Raw genomic sequence first — 20,568 nt, 5'->3', positions numbered from 1 at the left:
ACCCCATGTCATTCCAGGCATGTGTGTCAATTTTTATCTCTCTATCTACATTATTCCGTGGTTTATTAAGTTTTCAAATTTATACTGACTTTTTGATCTCCCGGTATAATAGAGTGATGTATAACCCATCTCTATGTAGCCTATGCATCAGGAATGTGGTAGTTGCAAACACTTATTAGTTAAATAGTTAAGAATAGGAAACTCTTTCAAGGGTTTTGTAATTTGTTCCTGCATGTGATGTGATATGCCTGAGTACTGTGTCTTCAAGTTGGAACAGTGTTTGCAGGGAGTTGCAGGACCTGCAGGGCCCTGCATTTTTTCTGCAATTTGGTATACAGACTTGAAGTTGTGAGGTGCACCATTGAGTACGGACTGCACCATGACAATGCTGACGATATCACAGCAGTCAAACGAAGTCTGCATAACTGTCAAATGATTCATTTATGTGATGTCAGAGCCTGCACCTGGGTGTGTGTTTGATGAGTGAGACAGAGAGAGAGAGAGAGAGATTTGAACATTGTTACTCATAGAGCAAAGTAGTTTAAGACAATCATGTAATAGATTACCAATTTCCAAGATGAAAGTATACTATAATTACAAAACTCACTCATCCACATCATAGTGTGAAGTCACAACCATTGAAATGTAACAGCTCATTAAGACCCACTTAAAACAAACAGTTTCCAGTCTAATTCAGGATCGCACATGTAAGCAAAATATGTAACTCGTCCAGAAAAAATTATAACTGAGAAAATAACTGTTTAATCTCTTTCAGTTCAAAGTGTAGAAGCTCTGTAAATGAAGGGAACAATTCCCATGAAGGGAGCCTCCAGTAATCGATAAAAAATGTAAATGTATTATTGTAATTTCTTATTTGAGAATTTATTCTTGAATAAAATAACAGACATGTACTAATATCACAGTGTACTAGCTGATTTAGAGTAAATATACAATCAGATATGTATTTTCAATTTTTTGTGTCCATTTTAATTGTTAATTAATCAAATATTCATTTTAAACAATGCTGAGGATTGTTCAGGATTGTTAAGAAAGTATAAATAGTTAGAGCCATGTTGGCAGGAGAGGTCAGGATTTTGTGTGATTTTGGACAGGAAGCATGTAATAAATATCAAACGAAACACTATACTTGATTAAATTTTATTTTTACTTTATGGTAAAAACCTACAGTTACTGTTCCAGGACTTTTGCTGTGATGGATTACCAGCTATGATGAGTAAAACAACCCCTAAGAATTTTATACCATGATACATGGAATTTACAAATTAAAAATTAATTTTTTTCTCTGTGTTTCTCTTTTTTTCTTTAGATGTATTCTGTAGGAGTATTGCTCCATTTGTGATGATCACTGTTTGGAAAAATTAAATGCAACTTATAATGTCAGTACAAAAGACTAATTCTGCAATTGTAATATTGAAAAAAAAAAAATAATTCTGTCAGTAACAATAGCTTTTTACCATAAGGCATATAACATTTTGATTTTCATTTACATGTAAATATACTTTCATAAACTTAAGTCAGTAACTGATTAATCTTCATTTTTTTTAGATAAGAATCTGTAATTGACACATCAAAGAAACTCACAAATTGGCCTTACCTGCAAAAAGACCCAGTCTCCGTTTGCTGTGCCAGTACCAATAAGTTTTTCAGCAACTGGACCTTGACCTTGCCCCAATGAAATAGACAGTATTCTGTCTCTGAATCCTTTCTCTGTAGCAAACCTTTGAAATGCTCCAAAAGGGTCAGATCCAGTGCTCAAAACAAATATGAGAGGCACAACATTTGAGGTATCCTTGTAGCTGAAAAATAAAGACTTATTAAAGAAACTCACCCTTAAAATAAGTACTTCACAAAAGCATGGTTTTTGTTGTAACTCTGTAATTATTATTTGAAATAAGTTGTACTGTATACTGATCTGTAAACTGATTACTTTGTAATTTATACATGTTAAAAATATTTGAGTCAATCACTTGTCTTCTCTTTAGCTGCCAGCATAAGTAAATTCCAGCCAGGGGTTGTTGGATATGTACATTCAAAACCACTTCCAGATTGACAGCTATATCAACCACATTTGAGAGAATAATCAAATGAATAGACATGGTACTGTAAAATTAATGGTGCATCAAAAAGGAGAGTAGCGGGGAAGTGGAAGGATGGGTGAGTAAATTGGCATAGGACAGAACACAAAGAGGGTGAGGGGAAGAGTATACGGAGGAGGTGATAGGACAGGAGAAGCAGAGAACTCTTGGGTGGAGGGTGTGGGGACAGTAGGTTGCCATAGGTTGAGGCCAGGATAATTTTGGCAGTGGAGAATGTGTTGTAAGGATAATTTTCATGTGCACAGTTCAGTAAATCTGGTGATGGAGGGGAGGATCCAGGCAGCCCATGTTGTGAAGCAGCCCTATTCCCATCCTCTCAACCTCTTTGTGTGCTGCCCTCTACCAATGCACTCATCCATCTTTCCCCTCCCCTGCTCCTCTACTTTTTCACTCTCCATTCCCCCGTCCCTGCCCCAAAACCCTGCTGTCCCATTGCCTCCCAATGCTATACCTCTTGGCAGTTTAGTCCCTCCACACTCCATCGGACAGTGCTCTTCTCTCCCCCCACCCATGCCCTGCTATCCCTTACCCTTCCCCGCCCCCTCCAGATTGCTGCTTCCATTCTACATGTTTATTGATTGCCTTCCAAACAGCTCATACTTCTGAGCCATACTGTATCAGTGATCTTGTCAACACTCAACACATGGGTACAGCACTGTGCAGATTGTCAATGAAGCAGTTGATGCCCCAGATTTTTCCCTCACTGATAGTTATAATTATGTTTATTCCTATTGATCCCACTTCCTCCCTCATCCTTGCATATGTTCACATTTTATTTTCCTCATCTACATGGGCCCAACACACTCATACTCCCTTACCTCATACGCATCTTTTCTCCCACTTTTCTCTACATTTCTAATGTATTGTGCCTATTTTTACATAGTTTCAAGCAGTTTTGTGTATTTTTATGATTTGTGCCGGTTCCACATCCGGTTTCTTAAATGCTTCCCGCGCCGCTCCTCCCCAGAATGATCTAACTATTCCTTTCTCTGGATCCCATCCCCTCCTTTCACAATGACCTTCACCTTTTTAGATACCACCAGTCCTTGGTACAACAAAAACACATCTCCATGGGACTGACATACCAGAACCACCTCTGCTCCCTCCACAAGATACTGCTACTGTAGGATCTCTGCCACATACATCACAGCTCTGAAATCGAATCCCTTTCTCTCCAGCACCTGGAGAGGCTCTCTAGACACCACCTCCATGAGTTATCCAACCTCCTGACATCCTACTCTGTTTCGGGGTACAACTATCCATCCCTATCCTATACTCAGTGTTCCCCCTCATTAAGCGTTCCACAGCATCCAGATCCTGCCTAGCTTGCAACATCCTCCAAAAATTCCTACCATTGCTTCACAAAATCCAGAGCCAAAATATCCCTGTAACACTCTTGTTAACATTTCCACCAAAAACAGGGTCCCACAGAAGTTTCAGTCCTATCCAAAGGCCTCACCTTTAGCCCTACACCCAAATTTAACCATGATGGACTTGTCAAAGACCTACTCTCCGTCTGCTGATCCCTACAATAGAAATTTTTCTTTGCCGCAGATGCCTCCAACCCTCTCGCTGTTCATACCACCATTTAATGGTGATGCTGCCTCCACCCCCTACCTTCCACCTAACAATCCCTTGGTCACTTTTCAGGTATTCCTTACGTCCAAGTTGGCCTCACCATCCTTCCCCAGATCCATTCCACAGAACACCAAACTTACAGCAGAAGAAAGGACAGCTGCACACAACCTCAAAACTAATCCTGACCTAATCATCGTACCTGTAGAGAAATGTTTCATCACTGTCGTTACAAACTGCAGTGACTACCTGGCTGAAGGCCTCTGCCGATACTAGAACCTCTCCCCTGAATTAATTTCCTTCCTCACCTCTATGATACCCTGCACACCCACTCCCTACATGCTCCCCAAAATCCCAGAACCCAACAATCCTGGTGGCCCATTTCTATCTGGCTGTTGTGCTCCCACTGAATAAATTTCAGCCCTCACTGACCAACACCTTCAACTAATTGCCCGTAATCTAGCGTACCATGTCAAAGATACCAACCACTTCCTTCACCGACTCCCCACCATTTCCACCGTTTTACCTCTTGGATCCCTACTTGTCACTGTTGACACCACTTCCCTCAACATCCCTCATGCCAATGGTCTTACCACTATTAAACATTACATTTCCCAATGACCTTCAGACTCGAAAGCCACTACCTCATTCCTCATTCACCTTACTAACTTGTGATAACTCACAACCACTTCTCTTTTGAAGGGAAGGTATACAAACAAACCTGTGGCATGCATGGTATCCTCATATGCCAACCTGTTTGTGGGCTATCTATAGGAGACCTCCCAAGATGCCAAACCCCTAGCCTGGTTCAGGTTCATTGATGATATCTTCATGACCTGGAGTCAGGGCCAAACACCCAATCCTCAACCCTACACAACCTCAACACCTTCTCTCTTATCCATTCCACCTGGTCCTCCTCTACCTAGTATACTACCTTCTTGTAAATTGAACACCTCATCAGTGATGGCTCCATCCACACCTCTGTCCTTATCAAACCCACCAGACACCAACAATACCTGCATTTCGACAGCTGCTATCCATCCACACCAACAAATCTGTCCCATACAGCCTGGCTACCAGGGGATAGCGCATCTGCAGTGACAAGAACTCCTTTGTCCAGTATGCTGAGGTTCTCACCAAAACCTTCACAGACAGGCACTATCCCCTACACCTAGTCCACAAACAGATCTCCCATGCCATTTTCCCACAATCCCAAATCATCCCAACATACCCAAGAACCATCTACAATGGAGTGCCCATTTCATCACCCTGTAACACCCTGCACTGAAGCAAATGAACCACATCCTTTGTCAGAGCTTTGATTATCTATCATCATGCCTGAAATGAGGGATATCTTACTCAAGATCCTTCCCACCCCTCCTAAAGTGGTGTTTCATCACCCACCCAACCTCCACAATGTCCTAGTCCATCCCAATGCCACTCACAATCCCAACACCTTGCCACAGGAATCATATCCCTATGGAAGATCCAGGTGCAAGACCTGCCCAATCCAACTACCCAACACTTCCATTCTAGCTCTGTCACAGGCTTATCCTCCCCATCACAGGTGAAAGCAGGCATGTCATATACCAGCTCTGCTGCTATCATTGCAAAGCTTCTCCTATTGGTATGTTAACCAACTAGCTGTCCACCAGGATGAATGGCCACTGCCAAGCTGTGGCCATGGGCAAAGTATATCACCCTGTGCACAACATGGAGCTGAACACAACATATGCAATTTCAATGGCTGCTTCACAACCTGGACCACCTGGATCCTCCCCTCCACCACCAGCTGAACTGTGAAGAAGGGAATTATTCTTGCAACACGTTCTCTGCTAGCAAAATTGTCTTGACCTCAACCCATGGTAACCTACTGTCCCCAAACCCTCCACCAAACAGTTTCTGCCTCCTCTGTCAAATCACTTCTCCCTATTCTTGCCCACTCACATTTTTTTTGTGTGCTGCCCTCTGCCAATGACCCACACGTCTTTCCCCTTCTCCACTCCTCTCCTTTCTTGCCCCCACCCCCTACCTCCATCTCCATGCCCTACTGCTGCCCAATGCTGCACCTGTTGGTAATCTTGTCCCTTCACACACTACAAGCCAGCATTTGTCTCTCTGCCCCACCTTTACCCTGTTACTGCCTCCCCTTTGCTACCCCCTCCAGATTGCTGCTTCAGTTCTATGTGACAGTTGCATTCAGGTCCGAGCTGTCAGTGATGGAGGTCAGGTGTGTGTGAATGAATGTGTGTGTTTCCTTTTCTGAAGGATGCTTCAGATGGAAGGTACATGCGTAACTATCTTTTCACTGTGCCTGTCTGCAACTCAACATGTCATCTTTACAGTGAGTAGCAGTCTAGCTTTCCCTTATATTATTGATATTCCAACTGGGAGTTTCCATTGTTGGATTTGTATTTATGGTCTTCCAGTTCCCGTCACCTGTCACATATCAAGGGTACGCTTAAGGCACTTGCACATACGGCACATACAGTTTATGATTGTTAGAGTTGTTTTTTTTCCAGAAAAAATGGATACTTTGCCTGGAAGATCAACAGTGTGCTGGTAATTAATGTAAAAACCAGATATTGGACAAGGAAGATAGTCTCTTGACAAAATCTACAACTTTCTTCCATTAGTTAGTCTTGTTCAATGTAGGCAAGGTCTTCTGAAAATTTTAAGTTAAAGGAGTTTTCTGTGCACCACCTAAGACTGCAGACTTTCTTTCATGAATGAAGAAGGCTGAAGAATATAAAATACCTTGGGAATGTGGTATGTTTTATATAGGTCAGATTACATGCAGTGTGGAAGCACACCAATACTAATCTTGCCTTTGCAGCCCACAAAATCTCTTATTTCTGAGCATTATCCACTGTGCACACAGTATAAAAACAATAAAACATTATTAAAGAGACTATGGAGATACAGTTGGCAGTGTTTACACATCAATACACAGATATACAGTTGTGACTGCATTGCCTTTCAAGTTTAGATCATTTTTCGGAAGCTTTTGCAAAATGTTTCAGTCCATCACTAACATGAATTATATCACTGTGCTAGTCTTTTCAATATTTCTGAATACTATTTTTTTTTAAGAATGCATCAACAAGCGCATTTTGAAAATGATAAAGGAGAGCAAGGTTCCTGCATTTCATCATGCTGATGTGGATTCTGCATTTTGTGCACAAAATATGTATCAGATGCAGACCATGTGTACCGATCATGCTCCTGCAGTGCCTGAGTGCTTTACTGCTTCATCGATTCACAAAGTGGACAATGCCAAGTGTATATCACGAACATTTCCAGGCCAGTTTCCACCCCCAGTGACCGTTCATCCCCTCAGTGCATTTTACGGGCCCCCACCTGATGTGAACAATGTTATAGTGTTTCGAGAATTTCCATTTAAATTCTAGAACCACTCGGCCTTCTACCGTCTCGAACACATGATATTTTAAATATAAGTGTGTGAGAGAGAGTATTTACGTGAATCACCCATCTGTGTGTGCTGGTTTGAAGTTTATTGTGAGACAACTATAGATGTAACGGTCGAACGGCACTGACAAGTGTTTGCCGGTCGCACCATGGAAGCCATAGTGAAAGAACAAGGAGTGTTTATATATTCTGTGCTGTTTTATAACTTTGACAATTGTAATGGGAAAAGAAAAGAACAGTTGAGATGTTGTTAATTAATGCTTGTTTTGGACTTGGAAAAGATAAGACGTGTATTCAGATTCAGAATGGGGATGAACTTGGGTTTTAAGCCAACCTTTTCTTATGTGTAAATGAACTCTGTTTTTAACCTTTGGACACGCGAAGAGACTTACTTGATAGTGTTTGTTTATGTGGGAAAGAAGTTTTGTAAAAGTTTGATGTTCAAATATACATCATGAAGTGAAGCAAAAGAAACTGCATATGACTACTTATTTTTATAAGTAGAAAGAGTCTTGAGAAATTCCTGTTCCTAGTAGATATACTTCCGAGAAGAAGAGAAAAGGAGGTTGCAGCAGCAAGCTAACCAGCAAGGGAAGTCAGCTGACCATCTCAAGTAAGTTGTATCATTAAAGAAGTGCGATTTTGCACTCATTTTTTGCCACTTTAAGTCATTCAAAGTGTTAGAACGTGGCAACCTGTGTGAAAGGACAGAAGAAAACAGGAATTTTGAGACGAAAACTAGATAAGAAGATATTATGTGTTGCCATAGCAAACGAGCATAACAAGGTAAAAGAATCAATTCATGGAATTGGATTCTGGCTAAAAATTCAAACGGTGAAAATTAGTAAATGCAAAAAAGGGAAGATGTAAGAAAGTAATAACGTTAAAAGAATGGAGAGAAGAGATCAACGTATTAGACTAAGAAGAGATATGCTGAGAAGAATTTGACTGAGAAGATCTGGTGTAGGGAGTATACAGCTCTTGCACATCGTGGGTAAGCAGATGTAGAAATCAGCATCTGATGCTGCTGGCACCAGTTGCTGTTCACCGGTGATTGTTACACATCCGCTCGCTGACGCAGCCTAAACTCTACACTGGGTGAGCGTAAAACAGAACTGTATTGTTTTAGTACAAATGAGTAAGAACTGTTAAGTGAACAACATTACTGTACCATCAAGTCCCAAGTTGTTGTTGGTGTTTCTTCAGTAATAATCTTCCAGTGTCAAATTCACCCAAACTATTCTACCATCCCACACTTAGAGGTACTGGAAAAACCATACCAGTGAGAATTTGTGATTACATCATCCAAAATTGCTCCTGGTAAGAGATTTTTTTTGTCCCAGTCAGTTAGATCTCCTGACTTTTCTCGGCTGCAGCATGAGGCGGAAATTTGTACACATGTCAGAGTTGAACTTTTTTTTATGATTACTAGGTCTGAAACTAATAAGAATATGGATAATTTAGGACAAATGGAAAAAACTCAAGAACCAGCTATGGCTATGAAAGTCAGTAGAGAAATGCTGAACTGGTCTGAGTTAGTAAACCTAATCAAAGATCAAAACGCTAAATTAGATGCACAGAGTGCAGATTCAGCGGCTTTAAGAAAGGAACTAAATGATAAACTAGAAGCCCAGAGTTTACAATTAAATGAAACTTTAAATTCTAGATTAAATGCTAGAATGAAACTCCAAGGAAAGAAATAGGTTTGGTACATTATAGTTTAAATGCTCAAAATGAAGTTCTAAATGACCAGAGTGAAACCTTGAATAGTCAGGCAACAAATATATGTTTACTAAAGACTGAATTCGACACACTAAATAGTAAAGCTGAAAAATTGAATTTAGATTTAAAGAAAGAATAAACGAGTTCTTTAAACCTTCATGTAAATCAACTATTCACTGACTTTAGTCAGAAACAGAATGATCAAAACCAAGATTTAGCAAAAAGGTTAGAATTTCATATTGAGGAAAAATGTAAAACAGTAGAAACTGAAATCAATGAAAAATTGGGATCATTTGAAAATTTATGTAATGTTAAGTTCAATGCTGTAAAGCAGAGATTACATACTGTAATAGAGAGAGCAAGAGAAGTCAGTTAGATGTCCTGACTTTGCTCGGCTGCAGCATGAGGCGGAAATTTGTACACATGTTGTCTCCGATCTCAGTCATTTGGCACAGCCTTGGGACAGGATATATTAGGTGCCTGGTCAATTCTTATCTCCCTCGGTCATGAGAATACTGTTCTCAGACTTTTTCGCTCTACACGAGGTTTCCGTACTCACTGAACTGGCCTTAGGACAACTGCATTATTCTTTGACAGATGTACCACCATACTCGGGCCAGAGTTCAGATTTATATTTCCTAATGCATGTTTGTCTTAATGAACAAAAGTGAATATTACATTAGCAGAACACATAATATTGGATGACTAATTAAATAATGATACTATAGCATATAATTTTCTACTTAGTACAAAATATTTTATACCTTTTATGAGAGGTGATATAGATGGGAGGGTTTGTATCAGTTTGAAAGGGATGGGTATTGTGGATAACAGCATGGTTTACGAGAATGTATAAATTATGACTAACACAAAACACACACCACACCTTTCAACAACTGTCGCGAACAAGTGTGTCTGACCCTTCATCACTTGTCAATTCCATAGGGTTGCTAAGATTTCCTTTGCGGACCTCAAGGGTGAAGGTGGGAATGTCCATTATGTAGGAGACGATTTAACACCAAACCTCCTCCAGCATCCCTCTCAAGTACCTGCGAGGTAGGGATCCTGGGGAAGGGGAATGGAAAGGGTTTCCTGTCTTTGGGGCTATCTTCTATCTCTTCCTCGATCTTAGCAATCATTTCTATTTATTTACTTTCATACTTCTCATTTGAGGACCTATCTATTTTTTCCCTCTTTCCATATTCACATACTTCTATTGCAGAAGTCCTACCTGCTTTCCACAGTTTCTATAACCACATCTTATTTTTTGATAAGGCTGAAGAATCAGACTACACAAACACATACATACAAAAAGAGATGGATACACAAACAATGAGGTAACAGATTAGAAAGCTGTGAGAACTGCCAAGTGTTGTAGGGGGAAAGATATGTGTATATCAGGAAATATGCACACATCTTTTTTTTATTACGATGGTTCTATACACTCGCACACACACACATATCCATCCACACATATACAGACACAAGCAGACATATTTAAAGACAAAGAGTTTGGGCAGAGATGCCTCTGCACTTCCGCCTCGACTGACATCTCTGCCCAAACTCTTTGTCTTTAAATATGTCTGCTTGTGTCTGTATATGTGTGTGTGTGCGAGTGTATACCCGTCCTTTTTTCCCCCTAAGGTAAGTCTTTCCCCTCCCGGGATTGGAATGACTCCTTACCCTCTCCCTTAAAACCCACATCCTTTCGTCTTTCCCTCTCCTTCCCTCTTTTCTGATGAGGCAACAGTTTGTTGCGAAAGCTTGAATTTTGTGTGTATGTTTGTATTTGTTTGTGTGTCTTTCGACCTGCCAGCGCTTTTGTTTGGTAAGTCACATCATCTTTGTTTTCCTGTAAACTATAGGAACTATGATGACTTTATATCAAGCAAACCTAAGAAGAAGGTATAAGTATGAAAGAGAACATAAGCCAAAGAATTGTAGGATAGAGGGACTCATATAGCCTAAGTAAACATATTATCTACTGAATAGAACATCCAGACATGATATCTATTACAGGTACAGAAGCTGATGAGCAGACTTTAGTGGGCATTTGATTAAGTAATTTAAAAAAATATTATAGTATACATATGACCTCCTCAGGGGACACCGCCTTAACGTAGCACTGTCCGTGCGCGCGAGGAGGTTTGCGTGCTCTGGATCCGGAGGACTATGCCGGCGGTACCGTAGCTACCAGCAGGGTCACCCATGCCGGACAGGCCAAAGGGGAGGAGCCAGACAAAGTGTGTCCCACAACGATCTATCGCTCCCATTTCCTATCCCAAACCTGTCCTCACCATTTCCTTTTCCTGTCATTCCCTGGTATATGTACAGAAAGACCTCTATAGGCGTGGAGAAGCCAGTCTTTCTACGGGAGAAAACCCCGAATGAAAAATCCTGGTCCTCCAGGTTGGGGGTTGGCGACGGGCTACCAACCCGTCCTGGAAAAAATAATCACAGGTACTAGCATCACAGAAGAGCCTCGGATAGGACTGATCTCTGTAAAACGATCTAAGCAAGAACAAGGACTACGGAAGGAAATACAACTAGGGACCTGGAATGTCAGAAGCCTATACCAACCTGTGGCAGCAAAATGTGTAGTAAGGGAGGCAGATAAGTATCAAATTGATCTATTGGCCCTGCAAGAAACAAGGTGGACAGAAACCGGAGCTACAGAAATGGAAAACTATGTCATATTCCATGGAGCCTCAGAAACAAACCACTCACTAGGAACTGGTTTTGCAGTGAAGAAATCACTCTGTACCACTCTCATAGATTTTAAATCAATCAACCCCAGAACCTCACTCCTAACCATAGACACGGGAAAACACAAACTCACATATATAAATTGTCATGCCCCAACCGAAGAAAGCGATGACATCAAAAAAGATATTTTCTACGAGGAATTAGAAACGGTTTTAGACAATGTACCAAGTGAACATTACAAAATTATCCTTGGAGATTTTAATGCGAAAATAGGGAAAGAAGCAGCCTTCATGGGGACCATCGGAAAGCACAGTTTACATGATGTGAGCAGTGATAACGGCAGTAGGCTGGTTAGCTTTGCGACTGCAAAAGGCTTGTTTATAAGTAGTACTGATTACGACAGGAAGAGAATATATAAAGGAACCTGGGTGTCTCCAGATGGGAAAACAGTGAACCAAATTGACCACCTAATTGTAGAGAAGAGAATAAAGAAGTGGATACAAAATGTTAGAACGGCAAGAGGTGCGGAATGTGGATCAGACCACTTCCTTGTCAGAGGAAGGATGAAAACAATATGGAGAGCCCGGAAGCACAAAAGAATGCAAAGAGTCACTCGATATGACCATGAGAGTCTGACTGAAGATAATATAAGAAGAACTTTCAAGATAGCACTAACAAACCGTTTTGAGGCTTTGAATGAAGAGGAAGGAGGTACTGTGGTAGATCAGAACTGGAAGGCAATTGCAGAGACCATTAAAGAAACAGCCCAAGAAGTAATCCCAAAGCGAACTAGGGGAAAAAGAGTGTGGTTCAATGAGGAGTGTGAGGGAGCTATCAGGGAGAGACAACGGGCCAAACTACTGTGGATACAAAGCAATATGCAAGAAGAAGAAAAATCAAAGTTTGAAGAAACACGACGGCAGACCCAAGCCACATTGAGGAAAGCAAAGAGAAAATATGTTAAAAGTATCATGGAGGAAGCTGAACAAGACATTCATGGAAATAGGTATAAAGAACTTTATAGAAAAGTGAAAAGTTTTAAAGGAGGGACATACCATCAACACAGATTCATAAAAGATGCCAATGGAAGAATGTTAACAGAAGATCAAAAAATTGGAAGAAGATGGATGGAATACTTCAGAGAATTACTAAACTCTGATGAACCAACCAAACTACTTGAGTTTGATGAACCAGTAACAGTACACCCAGAATATCCTCCACCCACCATTGAAGAGATAAGGAACCAGATTAAAAACCTTAAGAATGGTAAAAGTTCAGGTGAGGACGGTATTCCTGCTGAACTTCTCAAGGATTACGCCAAGGAGATGGGCTATCACCTGTCCTCTTCAATCTGGCACTTGAGAAGGTAATGCGGGATTTCAACAAAGAAAACATCAAGGGCATTCAAATTGGTAATGAACACATTACATATCTGGCCTATGCAGACGAAATTGCACTATTAGCATGCACACAAGAAGATCTGAAGAGAAGTATCCAGACCTTGGAGTTGTTGGCAGCTAGGATCGGTCTACAAATTAGCTCCGAAAAGACAGAGTATATGACCATAGGAAGAAAGATCCAGAACTCTCAAGATTTAATTGTGAACAACACTAGGTACAAACATGTGAAAGAGTTCAAATACCTTGGATCATTTTTTACAGAAATAACATCAACTGAAGCAGAGATAAAAGCACAACTACAGGCGGGAAACAGATACTATCACTCTCTAGACCCTATATTAAAATGTAGAAGTGTCTTGCAACAACTAAAGCTACGCTTGTATAAGACATTAATAATGCCATTAGTACTTTATGGTTCTCAAACCTGGAGCAATCGAAAACAAGACCTTCAGCGACTGCTAACATTTGAAAGGAAAGTCCTCAGGAAAATATTTGATTTGGACCAGTCAGAGATCAGACTACTGGAGAATGGAGAAGACGCCATAACACTGAATTAGAAGAGCTGTACAAGGCGCCTAACATTGTGGGAGTGATGAGAAGCAAAAGACTGCAATGGGCTGGACATGTTGTTAGAATGGAGGCAACAAGATGGCCCAAAACCACAATGGACTGGATCCCGTCAGGCAGCAGACCAGTGGGAAGACCTAGAAAGAGGTGGATTGATGGAGTGAGAGAAGACCTGTTGCAGCTGGGAGTCACGGAAAACTGGAGACAGATAGCAGAAGACAGAGACGGATGGAGAGCTCTAACTGTGGTGGCGCACGGTCCTCTGGGCCTGATCGCGTGGGAAAAAAAAAAAAAAAAAAAAAAAAAAAAAAAAAAAAAAAAAAAAAAAAAAAAAAAAAAATTTAAAAATATAGTATACATATGAACGTATACTAGGGTAATGAACTGTGAGGCCTACTCAAGGCAGAATAAGGGGGCATACTGGACATTTACTGAATATAAAGGGCAAAGGTAGCTACATGGAAATAGGACGACCTGTGGTCTAAAAAATAGGGATGTTGTATAAAGGGGTGTACCTGCCAGAACAGAAAAAGGAAGTGCACTCATACGGTCAACCCACAAGTAAGGTATAGGTACTGATCCTAGCAGGAGGGGACAGTATCGTGACAGAAGTCACATGTTTTATAGGATTATTCTGGTACGTTTGTATTCTATGTAACACTAGCATTATCACGTTTGAGGTAAGTTTATGGGTGTCAAGAGGTAACACTTTTATTTTGCCCAGAGTTTCTACAAACTACAGTCTATAAAAAATGAGACTATTACGTACTAAAGAAATAGTACAAAGAATTAGAATAAAGAATAAAGTACTCAAGTGACATGAGCACCTGAAGTTTGCAATTGGAGTTAAAGAAAGAATCCTCACAATTCCTAAGCAATTATAATGTGGAATGAAATTATAAATAAATGCTTATGTTCTAAAAAACAAGGTAGAGTTAGGAATCAGTAGAAAGACAAGAAGCGGAAGCTTGCTCTATAGAGTACAAAGATTTATGGGTGAAGAAAAAAAAAGTATATAAACCCACATAATAGATGAATACTTTTAAAATGTGAATTGTTATTATGTAGGATATTAATGTGCATAATGATTATGTATAAAATATCACATGTTCAATCTGAGGGGGGGATATATAGTGTTTTGAGAATTTCCGCATAAATTCTAGAACCACTCAGCCTTCTATCGTCTTGAACAAATGGTTCAAATGGCTCTGAGCACTATGGGACTTAAATTCTGAGGTCATCAGTCCCCTAGAACTTAGAGCTACTTAAACCTAACTAACCTAAGGACACCACACACATCCATGCCCCAGGCAGGATTCGAACCTGCGACCGTAGAGGTCGCGCGGTTCCAGACTGTAGTGCCTAGAACCGCTCGGCCATCCCGGCTGTCTGTCTCAAACACACGATATTTTAAATATAAGTGAGAGAGAGAGAGTATTTATTGCACATCACCCGTCTGTGTGTGTAGGTTTGAAGTTTATCCTGAGACAACTATAGACGTGGCGGTCGAACAGCACTGACAAGTGTTTGCCGGTCATGCCATGGAAGCCATAGTGAAAGAACAAGGGAAGCCATAGTGAAAGAACAAGGAGTGTTTGTGTATTCTGTGCTGTTTTATAACTTTGATGGTTGCAGTGGGGAAAAAAAAGAACAGTTGAGATATTGTTAATTAATGCTTGTTTTAGAGTGGGAAAAGATAAGACATGTATTCAGATTCAGAATGAGAATGGGCTTGGGTTTTAAGCCAACCTTTTCTTATTTGTATATGGTATGAACTCTTTTTTTAACCTTTGGACATTGTGAAGAAAAAGAAACTGCATATGTCTGCTTATTTTTATAAGTAGAAAAAGTCTTGAGAAATTCTTGTTCCTAGCAGATATACTTCAGAGAAGAAGAGAAAATGAGGTTGCAGCAACAAGCTAACCAGCAAGGGAAGTCAGCTGACCATCTCAGGAACATCTCGGTGACTGCACCCCATCCCTGCTTTGGCGCTGGCTACACCTCCTGATCAGCAGGCAGATGATGCCAGACGAAACCCTATGGTTGGTGTGGTTATCAAAACAGTCTACAGATCTCCAGGTTCATCTCTTCCCCCATGCCCTGGAATCCATCGGCTCGTGTCCACAGATGGCTGACCAGGTCTTTTCACTCACACACTAGCGCCGACAGCAGCAGCTCATGCAACAGGTTGGCACTCCTGCTCCAGTAGCTCTCCTGGCTGTAGGAAGGGGCAGGCTGCGCTCCGTCCCCAGAATGCTATGCCACCTGGCACTCAGCATGTGCACTCCCTGCCTGCCCACCAAGCCACTGCATATTGTGCTTGCACCAACCACTCTGGTGTACAAACTTGAACACATAGAGGACGATCGGCCGCCATCTCTCTCAACGTACCCTCACTGTTGGTACCTACCGTATCTGGCGATGATGCAGATTGAAGGCACACTCAATTTCATCCATGCCACTCCCTACCACATACAAAGAACTCTGTCGGTTCCTGCGAATGATAAACTACTACCGTTGTCATTTGCCTGCAGCAGCCGCCACCCAGGCCACCACCACTAATGTCCTCACCAGCAAGCAAACTTCAGGGATGTGCTCCATTCCGTGGATGGAACCAATGCATGCAGCCTTCCATCACCTGAAAGACTCTCTCGAATGAGCCATCACCCTCGCTCATCTAATCTCGGATGCTGAATTCTTCATCACCTCGAATGGCAGTGACTCCTCGGTAGGCACAGTCCTACAACAACACAACAGTGTTGTCATGTCACTTCAGTTCTTTTCAAAGAAACTATCATGCACCAACAAAAATAAATACTGTCTTCATCCGCGAACTTTTAGCAGTTTATGAGGTGGTAAACATTTCCGCCCTGACGTCAAGGGCCTACCTTTCCACATCCTGACTAACCTTACACCAGTAGTAGATGCCATACGCAACCCACCAACCCACACCTCTCGACCCCTACCCCGGTCAATTTTGGCATTTTGATTGCAGCTCTCAGTTCTCTATGACATCTGCCATATCAAACTGCCAACATTGTTGCAGATTTTCTTTCCCGCATTAGCACCATCTCAATGGTTGTTGATCTTTCCAACCTTGCGTCCATACAGAACCAGGACAAGGATACACAGCAACTTATCAACATCACCTCCACTTTGCTGTTTTCACCAAAGCAAAATTTGCCAGCGTCTGACAGGAAGTCTGGTGTGACTCCTTAACTGGCACCTTCAGACTCCTCATCCCCACCCCCCTCCGCTGTTCAGTGTGGGCAACAACCAAAAATGTGGCAGATTTACCAATTCAGCTGCCCCACTATTGTGACCATCAACCAGGGCTGGCAGTTTCAATCAGCACTCTTCGCTGAACTCTGCCAGCTGTGTGGTATCAACAAATGTCACACAACTGCCTACCACCCCCCAAGCAAACAGACTGGTAGAACGGTGGTGTTGAACTTTGAAGACAGCACTGTGGTGTCAGGGGATCCAGGCCCTCTCATAGGTATTCTTCAGCCTATGGTCATCGTACTAACCAGATATTGAGGGCATCAGGAATGAGTTCATCTATGGTGAAAAGCCTGTCCTCCCTGGGGAGCTGTTATAACCTACCTTCCCCAACAATCCCGCCCCTCTTCCCAACATCCTAAGCTGAATCCAAATGCATTTTGCAAACATTTCCCTGAGCCCCCCCCCCCCCCCCCCCCTCCATCTAGCCATACTGCCCCCACTCCTACGTGCCATCCGATCTCCTTTCATGCAAGTTCGTTTTTCTTCATGATGACTGTCCAGCCCCCACTTGCCCCACCATATTCAGGCTCATGAGGTCATAAACTGCACCGCTAACACAATGGACATCTGGGTTAAAGGTTCACCACTCACTGTTTCTCTCCACTGTGTGAAACCAGCAGACCTTGACCCAGTGCCTTTCATGCACAACGATGTTATGCAGCCTCCCCGCACTGAGGACTTGTGCTCAAGCTATAACCCCTCAGAGCTGCCACTGCAGCCCTCACCCGAACATGTGTCTGCATCACCATCAATGCCATTCCTTGGGTTCTCGCCTTCTCACTTTACCTCCTCCCCCCTACCCCTTCTAGTGGTTCTGCAAACTGATGTCCCACCCGAAAGTGTGGAGGACGTCAGCATCCTCATCGGCAACAACCAGTCTTCATCCTGCTGCAAGACAACTCGCCCTACCCAACCGAGGACCCAGTCTGTCAGTCGGTTGCTGGCTCCCGCCTGCTCCCAAGCAGGTCGACCACATGCTCCTCCGAGCTACGGTAACCCCCCTAGGGAGGGTTACAGTTCGAATGCTGCTAGCCCACACTGCTCCATCCTCATGTGCATGCCGATGCCTCACCGCCAACAGGAGTTCCACGCTGACCTCCTATCTTGGTCCCTGCCTCTGGAGAAGGATATCCCCATCACATCACTGCCATCTCCATCACCGCCGGACATGCTCCCCTTCCACTGTGCTAAAACCATGCTCCACACTGCCGGGGGTGGGGGCTGTGTGGCACCGACACGTACGAACGACATATCTCGCCCGTTGCCAGTTCTTTGACTCTGTAACCGAATGGCCCACACCATCATGCTTGTTCAGTTCACTGTATGATTTGTTTGTAATATGGACATCTGTATGAAATATACCGATTCTTTCAGAAATGAATGTGTCTCTTTGGGATACAACCCAACAGAAATCCCAAAAATGTATCAGCATTTATTGCTTATATTTTTCTATAGTAAACAGCCACCATGTGTTTTGGCACTGCTGTATTTAAGAAGCAAGAACTAAATAAAGAGACTGCTCTAAATATCAACTCAGTGTGTGTGCTGCTTCATTGTTTGTGAGTGAAGTTCATGCTAGATTCAGCCACTAGAGACCACCAGGGCAACTAAGACAGTAGCAGTTGTGTGCGCAGCTTGCTGCCTGCATCCCATGTTGGAACTAATGTCTATATTGGCCAGAACACAAGGCTCTGCTTGCCATTTATGTAATACTAATTGTATTGCACCTTGTTTTCCATGTGTCTGTAATGTTCAACCAATAAATTACAGTGTTTTTGGATTAGAAAAGAAACAATGACATTTTTGTATATGAAAGTAGCCACTGTGTGTTTTGTAGCTTCTATTTGCCATAACTGCTGTCATTTTAGCACAATATGTGTGCAGAATTTTTATATCTCTTTTTCATTTATTTGCTGTTGAAGGTAAGTGGTAATTTACTGTTGCAAATATTAAACATTTTTTAACCATCCATCCCATACCTCTGCCAAAACACAAAAGAAGATTTCTGGCCTTTAGTAACTAAATCTTAGGCTTTCTTGTACTTTTTGTCTTGGTTAACATTAGTTATTACTTACAGAACATGTAAACTGACTTGCGGACTTTCAATAAAACTTTGGCCTTGCTTTTCTCTCACAAAGGCAGTAATAGCAAAAACAAGCTGCAACAATAATATTCAATATTAGTTGACTGCAAAGCAAAATTTACAAACACAAGTTTGAAAGCATGTATGCCAAAAATTACCTTTTCTTCTTTCAGTGCTTTTAGAAGCATTAGCTTCTCAAACATGCTAAGAGTTTGATCCCAGCTTTCGACAATGGGTGCTGCTGAATCATTGGTAAGATTTATTACCTGTAAATATAAAAAAAATGGTAGTTGAAAGAAACAGAGCACAAGCAGTAAAAACAAATAAAGATGTAAATGGTCTGCTTCAGTAACATGAACACTGGTGGATCATATACCATATATCTGATGGCTCAATGTTGTCTGCAGCTACACTCATACAATAATGAATGTTCAGCAAAATTCACCACTGTGTAATTTCCTCATATGCCAGATCCTAGTGAAATAGGAAACAATTATCTTGCTATCCTTCTGCTGAATGAAGTCTCAAATCAATATATATATGAGCCAGAGATGTATTTCACCAAGAGTCACTAAAATTTTTCAATGTTTGTCTGTTATTGGCTATATAAGCATGCATAATTGTCACTAGATTGTCCTTTGGATCATTTATGTTCCTGTATTTGTGTTTTTGTCTACACAGGCCTGCAGAATTACCACTAGATTGTCTTTTGGCTCATTTGTATTCCTGTCTTTGTCACAGAGCAGGCATATTGATTTAATAAACATGGAAAGAAATTGACTTTGGTCATTCCTCAGTTTTATGTGATGACTAAAATTAGGTTCTATAATTAATCCTGAAATTTTGTTGGAGATTTACTGATCATGACCTAATGCAGATCCATAGGAAGAAGTTCCAAATGAAGCAACATTCCTGAGTTGATTGTAAAAGGAGAAACAGATTACATGTGATAACTGGTTACTGGATGTGAACAGCTGTCGTGAAATAGAGAAAAACAGACTTCCTAATAATAAGATTATGTTAGTTTACCACCACCCTTAGCTATGGGCCCTGCTGAAGTGGGGTGGCTTGCATGCCTTAATGACAAAGATAGCCATACTGTAGACGCAACCATTATCCAGGGGTACCTGTGGAGAGGCCACACTAACCTCTGGCTCCTGAAGAAGAGCAGTAGCCTTATCAGTAGTTGCAGGGCCAACTGTCTGGATGGTGGTCTGATCCAGCCTTGCCACATTGCATGACATAGCCTTTTTGTGCTGATACTGCAGATGGTTGTGTCACTTACTGAGATGACATTCTCTTTGGTAAAATATTCTGGAGGCATTCCAAATTTGGATTTCCGGGTGAGGAATACTCAAGGTTAGAGAATATAAAAAGGAAAATGGATAGCTAGATGTTAGATATAATCAGAATTAGTGAATTGCAGTGGCAGGAAGAACAAAACTTCTGGTCAGGTGAGTACTAGTTTATCAACACAAAATCAAACACAGGTAATGCAACAGTAGGGCTAGTAATGAATAAGAAAACAGGAATCGGACTATCTACTATAAACAACTTTGTGAACACATTATCATAGCCAAGATACTCATGAAACTAAACCTACCACAGTAGTAAAAGTTTATATGTCATCTTACTCATCATTTCCTGAAAAGTCTGAAAATGTATGATACTGTAAATTAAATTA

At 41.5% G+C, this 20,568-nt stretch overlaps 1 protein-coding gene across 1 annotated transcript in view; it reads right to left on the bottom strand.

The window, feature by feature from the left end:
* LOC124795954 (dynein axonemal heavy chain 6) overlaps positions 1-20,568 on the bottom strand; it is a 1,096,896-nt gene that overhangs the window by 180,699 nt on the left and 895,629 nt on the right. Inside the window, exons 57-59 of the mRNA XM_047260034.1 lie at positions 19,043-19,150; positions 18,877-18,959; positions 1,616-1,817 (exon numbers count right to left, since the gene is read on the bottom strand). Coding sequence (XP_047115990.1) covers positions 1,616-1,817; positions 18,877-18,959; positions 19,043-19,150 — 393 coding nt within the window. The remainder of the gene's footprint in view (positions 1-1,615; positions 1,818-18,876; positions 18,960-19,042; positions 19,151-20,568) is intronic.

The sequence above is a fragment of the Schistocerca piceifrons genome, chromosome 4, assembly GCF_021461385.2.
Source record: "Schistocerca piceifrons isolate TAMUIC-IGC-003096 chromosome 4, iqSchPice1.1, whole genome shotgun sequence".
In the NCBI taxonomy this organism is placed as follows: domain Eukaryota; kingdom Metazoa; phylum Arthropoda; class Insecta; order Orthoptera; family Acrididae; genus Schistocerca; species Schistocerca piceifrons.
This window is presented reverse-complemented; position numbering and strand designations above follow the sequence as displayed.